Genomic DNA, 8432 nt, shown 5'->3' on the forward strand with positions numbered 1-8432 from the left:
ATGTATTGTGTTCTTCCCTCTTGCTTTCATGTTGCTGTCTCTGTTGGGAAACCCTCCAGGAAATCCAGGTATGATATTTGTTTATTCCGGGTGTGTGTAGAGATATGTGCATGTTGTGTAGTGTACACAGTGTACCCTGAGAAGCAGCAGTTCAGTCGGGATGTTGTGTCTCTCCCTCAGATCTCTGAGTGTGAGCAGCGTATCCTCCGTGTCCTCGGCTTCGTCCAGCAGTAGCTCGGTGCGCAGCGCAGACTCAGACGACATGTATGCTGACCTGGCCAGCCCTGTGTCCTCCGCCAGCTCCCGCTCCCCCACCACCAATCACCCCCGCAAGGAGCGAGTGCCGGTGCGGGACCGGCCTCCACAAGGCAGAGACAAGATCAGGGGTGAGTGCTGCATGGCGGAGGAGGATAGGCTGCTACAAACAGCACAACATAAGGATCATACGTTTTAGAATGGGTCGCTACTCAAAGAATGGACAACTGTGGAATGAAAAACCAGCTGAAATCAGTCGGTGAATGAAAACACGTTCTACAAACTCTGCTGGCAGAGGCATTACAGTTCATATTTTACACTTATTCATCAAAATGTATGTTTTGCATGCCTATAATTAAATTAAAAGTACCACAGTTGTGATTTTAAGATGGATATCACCATCCTTTCACACATCTTTACACTTAAGTATTTAATGTACAACAACAAAATGTAGACAATTGGGGGGTAAAAAAATGGCACGTATACAATTTTATTTTTTATATTTTCAATGTTTCTGTAAATGGGAGGTATAAAAGTGATGATTAGCATTTGATGGTTCATCGGGTCTCATATTTGTCTTTCCTCACCACAGAGAGACCATCAAAAAAAGAGGAACCCTTCAGAGAGGACCGCAGGAAGATGGACCCGTCTAGTGCCACACTAAGAGGGGGCCACCCCGGACCCAGGTCAGGACCTGGCAGCAGGGGGGGCCACCATGTAACATCCCCCACCTGGCTCCATGGGCCCCCAGGAAGCTATGGAGGTTCAGGTTCCCACAAAGACATCAAACTCACCCTCCTCAACAAGGTTTCTATCGCTTCACTTTCTCTTTTTAAAGGGTCTGTTTCTTTCTCAGTCCCCTCCAGGAAGTCACTGCTGCCAGTGAAAAAGGCGTCTGTGTGACACTTTGGTTTTTAAAAAGATGGAACATGCAAGATATTGTATTATTTGTGACATTGAGAGGTGATGGTAGTTATGTTTTATTACCTTTTTAATGCCTTTTGAATCCATAAAATATGTCCCTCCGATCAGCGACTGATAATCATAAGTACAGACATGTTTTCTCTGAAAGCTTTTTGTAAAAGCTACCTGTAAATTATTTCGAAGTTGAATTTATAATTGTCTGCATGTATTGTATCTTTATTTGCATTGTTTGACTCGTGTGTTGGTTTTGCAGCAGCAGGGAGATAAGGGCAGCAGGAAGAGGTACCTGCCTGCAGACAAAGAGCGGCCCGGCTCCCCCCCCAGTAAGAGGGTGGCCATGTCTCCAGACAGAGGTGAGAACCAACAACCGCGCAACAGCGGTAATTAAAGTTTAAAAAGTCTCAAAAATGCTACAACTACTGTCACAAACTGGATGAATGTGAAGTATTGTGTTAAGAGGAGGATGAACGCGTAATTAAGGAGCACTATTGGAGTGACTTTGATGATTATGGGACTCAGGATTAATTCATTTGGATTCCCGCTGTATGAAGAAATTAAAGGACGGCGCAAGTGGAAACAATTCACAAAGGGATTAAACTGTTTAAAACACATGCTCAAAGTAAGCCGGATTTTGCCGATGTGTTTATGTGGATTCAAAAGTCGTAAATAATCTACAAAATGGAGGAGACCGATCTGATCGGAGCAACTGTGACAAATAATCCAACTGAAAACCGGCATGGACAATGACTGTTTTTAAAATGCGCTTATCCAGACAAGCCCGGTTTGGACACTTTACGGGCAGAAGAACATTTCTATTAAAGAAAGAATTATACATTTGTCTTTTTGTGCCTATAATAGCTGCTAACTTGAATTTGTATTCAAATGTATTAATCTATTTTTTTATATATTTTATTGTAATGTAGAGACAAGGCTTTTAGCGACAATCATGTATTGCGTTACAATTATATGAAGAAAAAAGAAATCTAAATATGATATTTGGCCTAAAATCATCTGAGGCCTGGCGCACCCCCTGCGATCTTTGGCGCCCCCAGGTTGGGAACCACTGCTCCAAACCATAGTTCAGTAACAGTCGGACCGCGGTCCGGGTCCGGACCCAGATGCCGACCTATACGGACTCGGACCTATAATCAATACATTAATAGGGGATTTCTATTTTAACCGCAGCCGACGGGGGGGGCGAAAGAGACGAGTGAGCGATACATGGAGAGAAACACAGAAGAAGAGACGAGTGAGCGATACAGGGAGAGAAACACAGAAGAGATGAGTGAGCGATACAGGGAGAGAAACACAGAAGAAGAGACGAGAGAGCGATACAGGGAGAGAAACACAGAAGAAGAGACGAGTGAGCGATACAGGGAGAGAAACACAGAAGACGAGAGAGCGATACAGGGAGAGAAACACAGAAGAGATGGGTGAGCGATACAGGGAGAGAAACACAGAAGAGATGAGTTAGTGATACAGGGAGAGAAACACAGAAGAAGAGACGAGTGAGCGATACAGGGAAAGAAACACAGAAGAAGAGACGAGTGAGCGATACAGGGAGAGAAACACAGAAGAAGAGACGAGAGAGCGATACAGGGAGAGAAACACAGAAGAGATGAGTGAGCGATACAGGGAGAGAAACACAGAAGAGATGAGTTAGCGATACAGGGAGAGAAACACAGAAGAAGAGACGAGAGAGCGATACAGGAGAGAAACACAGAAGAAGAGACAAGTGAGCGATACAGGGAGAGAAACACAGAAGAAGAGACGAGAGAGCGATACAGGGAGAGAAACACAGAAGAGATGAGTGAGCGATATACAGGGAGAGAAACAACAGAAGAGATGAGTTAGCGATACAGGGAGAGAAACACAGAAGAAGAGACGAGAGAGCGATACAGGGAGAGAAACACAGAAGAAGAGACGAGAGAGCGATACAGGGAGAGAAACACAGAAGAAGAGACGAGAGAGCGATACAGGGAGAGAAACACAGAAGAGATGAGTTAGCGATACAGGGAGAGAAACACAGAAGAAGAGACGAGAGAGCGATACAGGGAGAGAAACACAGAAGAAGAGATGAGTGAGCGATACAGGCAGAGAAACACAGAAGAAGAGATGAGTTAGCGATATACAGGGAGAGAAACACAGAAGAAGAGACGAGTGAGCGATATACAGGGAGAGAAACACAGAAGAAGAGATGAGAGAGCGATACAGGGAGAGAAACACAGAAGAAGAGACGAGAGAGCGATACAGGGAGAGAAACACAGAAGAAGAGACGAGTGAGCGATATACATGGAGAGAAACACAGAAGAAGAGACAAGTGAGCGATACACAGATATATATATATATAAACACTAGATGACTCACCCGCGCTGCTGGCCAATGGAGACCGACGTTGCCACATGGCGGCCATCTTGCCACAGGCAGCTCGCTCATTCATAACATTATGTCTACGGTGCACTATTGAAATAACCGTAGATTACTCAATTTTCAACCAATTTTCAAACGGTTTGGTTCGTTATAAACATCAAAGATGTAGTTATTATACTACATACTTATAATTATAATCATTAACTTGTTCTTCTACATGTCTTGTCTCCTGCATCATAGCCATGCTAATAACGTTTATAACAAACCAAACCGTTTGTAAATCAGTCTAGATTTCAGTGAGTTAAGAGCATTTTGTGCAGATCACTCACCTCACAACAGCTGGCGACTCCCCCTTGAGCCATCTAGTGTTTATATATATCTATGTCAGAAGAAGAGACAAGTGAGCGATACAGGGAGAGAAACACAGAAGAAGAGACAAGTGAGCGATACAGGGAGAGAAACACAGAAGACGAGACGAGAGAGCGATACAGGGAGTGAGCGGGAGACAGTGAGAGAAGTGGAGAGTGAACAGGCGGAGGAAAGTAACCCTATATATCTTCACCATGTTTTGCTCCACATACAGCTACGAGGCAGCTTTCTCCACAATGAACATTATTAACACTAAATATGGTTCCAGGGTAACCGCGAACTGCATGTGTGTATGAGAATGGCCCTGACACCATTTCAGCCCAGATTTAAACTCCAGGCAGGACAAGCTCCAGCTCAATTCTCGCACTGAACAAAAAAGTGAGTGAGGGACTGCAATATAAGAGGGAAAGAAAGAGAAACTGTTTAATTGTTATGATGTGTAAAGACTGATATTGTTCTATAATCGTCTGAAACTGTTAAGTCATGATGTGAAACGATTAACAAAGAAAAATGGAAACTCAAGCTGCTTCTACACTTTATTTTATTTATCTAAAATTAAGCACTTTTAAGATGCACATATTTGTATTTATTTTCTCTATTATATTTTTAAATGCAGCCCGAGAGGAACATTACACATATCCACAGTATTTACTGTATATCTGTATAGTTCAATGTTAGTTGACAATAAATATTGTTGTTTTTGAATTGTACTTTCTTTATTTGATTGGCAGTCAGTTGTTGATTACATGCAGACGTTGATAAAGCTACAGGTCACTTCAATATATATCACACTAATTCATAAAGCAAGTTAGACATTTTGATGTTCCGGACCTTTGCATTTTCTCTAACTGGACCTCGCTGAATTTGAGTTGAATACCCCTGCCCTAAACCATTCAGCGTGTTCAGCCTTAGTGACTGTGAACCTGCTGTTTTTCAGGTCGGGATAAGAGGATTCCTGGCCGACCCCCACTCTCCCCAGGATGGATCGGCCCAGAGGCCAAGGACCCCGACCCATGCCCCCCCAGGGAGACAGGTTGGTCCAAGTCATTTGTGTAGGACTCAATCACACAATAACAGAAAAAAAAGAGATCCGTCTGGAAGAGTGAAATTCTGAAGTCAACTCTCTGCAGTGAGCATGTTCACTGAGGCCAAACACAAACACAGAGTTTCCGAACACACATACAAAAACAGAAATATTACTCTGCAAAAGAATAATTATATCATCCGGCTACAGCTTCGATTCCCCAGTATAAAAGTGTTCCTGAAAAGAGATACCAGTCAGATCTGAAGGAGGAAGGATAGACTTATTTATGAATGAATTTGTGTCCGATGATGGTTTGTAATTTGTGACCCGCTCTATTGAAATCAGTCGGAAGTCGCAACGGCTCATTTCAAAATAAACGTGGATCTGCGTAAAAAAATTGTGTTCGGGGTTCGGGTGTTTTGTTTGATTTTAATTAAACAAAGTCTTGGCTTTCAGAATATTAAACTTGTTTCTGCAAATTCAGATGATAAATTAATCTTTGAAGCTTGTAACGGCATAATTACAAGCGGAGAACGGAGTAACTTGACGTCACAGCAGGCATAACAACAGCCGGTGTTTCTCACACACACACACACATACTCACGAGCTTCCCCCAGACCAGTAATCCAAATGAAAATATCTTCCCTCCGTACTACTTTGATCATTTGCTCCGCTAATAATCAATCAGATCGATGGATTCCAGAGAAGAGGAAACGTTGAAGGCCTTTTTCTCAAAATGATGACTCGGTAACAGTCATTATATAATGTGACATATTTCGCTTAATATTTGGAGTACAAAAACAATCCTGATATCATTAGAAAGCTAGGAATATCCTCTTTCCAACAGTGTATACAACTCCAAATCTGTCTTTGGGTCAATGCGACTGATTTCGATGGAGCAGGTCACATATTAGCATAATCTTGTATATGTGACCCGCTCTATCGAAATCAGTCGGAAGTCGCAACGGCTCATTTCAGAATAAACGTGGATTTACGTAAAAAACAATTTTTTCAGGGTTCGGGTGTTTTGTTTGATTTTAAACAAACCAAGTCTTGGCTTTCAGAATATGAAACTTTTATTTCCAAAATCACACGATAAGTACATTTTTGAAGCTTGTGAAGGGACGAAGACAAGCACCTCTCACTCGCACTCTGCTCTTCCAGCAGCGCCGCCCCCCTCCCTCCGGCTGACATTATGACCGTAAGAGTAAAGTAATCATAGATAACACGGCAGGATCCTTTACAGTTTGTTTTCATCTGATTTAAATTAAACAGAGTCTTGGCTTTCAGAATATTAAACTTGTTTCGGCAAATTCAGATGATAAATATAACTTTGAAGCTTGTAACGGCATAATTACAAGCGGAGAACGGAGTAATTTAACGCCACAGCAGGCACAACAACAGCCGGTGTTTCTCGTGAGGGTTTTCCCCGGGAAACAAACACAATACACACAAACGCAAAAATACACAAACACACACACGCACACACGTATACACACACACTCGCGAGCTTCCCCTCCAAACGAAAATATCTTCCCTCCGTAGTATTTTGATCATTTGCTCCAATAATCAATCAGATCGATGGATTCCAGAGAAGAGGAAACTTTAAAGGCCTTTTTCTCAAAATGAGGACTCTGTGACAGTCATTATATAATGTGACATATTTCGCTTAATATTTGGAGTACAAAAACAATCCTGATATCATTAGAAAGCTAGGAATATCCTCTTTCCAACCGTGTATACAACTCAAAATGTGTCTTCAGGTCAATGCGACTGATTTCGATGGAGCAGGTCACATATGTCAGTCAGATAGATGTGTTGTTAGGAATTGCAAACATTACTTTTTGGTATTTTGCTAATCCTACAAACTCGTTAAGAAGTAAGGCAGGCTGTCATTTCAAATCATTTAAATGTAATGCGAAGGTACAAAAAAAGTTTTAAAATGTCTACATTAAAGAGTGTTTTTTTAATTGATTTGTTATTCAGGTCAAGTCAGGTTTTAAATAACTTTTTTATTTTTAGTCTCACTGTATCAACCCTAACTCCAGCTTCTTTCCCATAGAAAACGTCCTCTGTCCCCGCCGCCCAAGTCTTCTGGAAAGGGCCCAGCGGTGCCTCCAGGGAAGCCAGCGGCCCCCGGCCCCCCCCCGGTTGCCACCTCGGGCTCCGGTAAACCCAGCAACACACTGTCCCGTCGAGAGGAGCTGCTGAAACAGCTGAAGGCTGTGGAGGACGCCATCGCCCGGAAACGGGCAAAGATCCCCACCAAATAGACGCACCCCCGCTCCTCCCTGCTGCCCCCGTGGTGGGCAGCCATGAGGGTTATGGAGTGTGGTGCCCCTGCCTTCAAAAGACGTGTAAAAAGTTACTATTTTGTGAAAAGGAAGTGGCCGACTGGAAAATCATTTTGTGCTTTTCTGCCTCAGAGAGGTTTGGCTCTGCTCCATTCTAGAGAGTTGTCCCCCCCCCCCCATGTGGCCGACTGTAGCTCCCCTCAAGTCTCTGAATGTCTCGGCTGAACGAGAAACAGGAGCACACATTTGGGCATTTGGTGAGAGACGGGACATTTCAGGAGTGGAGTACTTGGTGTAGACTTGACAGTAGAGGTGGGAGGGGGGGGGCTCAATCATCTGCTGCTCCCTTTGCCCCTTCAGTCAAAAGGAGGCGTCTTGGCTGTTCTGGTGTGATTAAAAAAACAAACAAATTCTAAACAGTGAATCTGCTCTGTCTCTGCCCCTATAGTGTTCTATTACATCATTACTTCACTTTCTGTGGAGTGTGTGGTCGTTGGCTCGGCTCTACATGGCACAACAACACTTCTTTGTATAAATCTGCAAATTCTTGAACATCTGTATTTGGCCCCTGTGAGCGATCACAGGCCCATGTTTAACCAGTGACTTGTGTGCTCTGTGTTTTAGGGCAGTGTTCACTGTCGCATCTTGTAAAATAATAGCAAGTCATCAAATTCTTTCAAGCGTATGATTAGAGGCAACAGTGTTATGAAGTATTGTTTTTCTTTCTTTAAAAAAATCTACAGCATTTTGTTTTCTTATTAGCTCTTAAGTAATAAACTGATGTTTTATTTGTGTCACATTTTTAGTTGGAGTGAGAGTTGGATCAGAGACAAAATGTGTCTTGCTTTTGTGACAAAAGACTTCTAAATAAACTATTTTGATAAAGAGGTCAGTTGCCTGTGTTTTCCTTTGCACCAAGGGGTGAGTGTTTAAATGAAGATGCACTTAATGTTCAGCATAAAGGATGTGGAATACACTAAGAATAATCTCTAGAACTGATCTACAGTACGAACAACCTTATACTTATTCCAACAGCAGATCATTTCACCGACCCTGTGAAGTATCTCAATGTCTACCTGATGGACTGTAATGTTATGCAGTACAGAGTTTGGTCCCTGGAGGAAGGATCCCTCTGACTGTGGTCACTTCCTGTCCTGTGCCACCACAAGCTTCACAATGACGGTGTTCAAACAGCC

The 8432-nt window shown here is 42.9% G+C and overlaps 1 protein-coding gene across 1 annotated transcript; it reads left to right on the forward strand.

The window, feature by feature from the left end:
• Positions 1-8124, forward strand: LOC117448132 (zinc finger CCCH domain-containing protein 18-like). The gene is made up of 6 exons (XM_071203368.1): positions 1-68; positions 181-386; positions 848-1062; positions 1433-1532; positions 4856-4951; positions 7005-8124. The coding sequence occupies exons 1-6, from the start codon at positions 1-3 to the stop codon at positions 7151-7153; spliced, it is 834 nt and encodes a 277-aa protein (XP_071059469.1). The 3' UTR covers positions 7154-8124.
• Positions 8125-8432: the final 308 nt, after the last annotated feature.

The sequence above is a fragment of the Pseudochaenichthys georgianus genome, chromosome 6 (genome assembly GCF_902827115.2).
Source record: "Pseudochaenichthys georgianus chromosome 6, fPseGeo1.2, whole genome shotgun sequence".
NCBI classification, from domain to species: Eukaryota; Metazoa; Chordata; class Actinopteri; order Perciformes; family Channichthyidae; genus Pseudochaenichthys; species Pseudochaenichthys georgianus.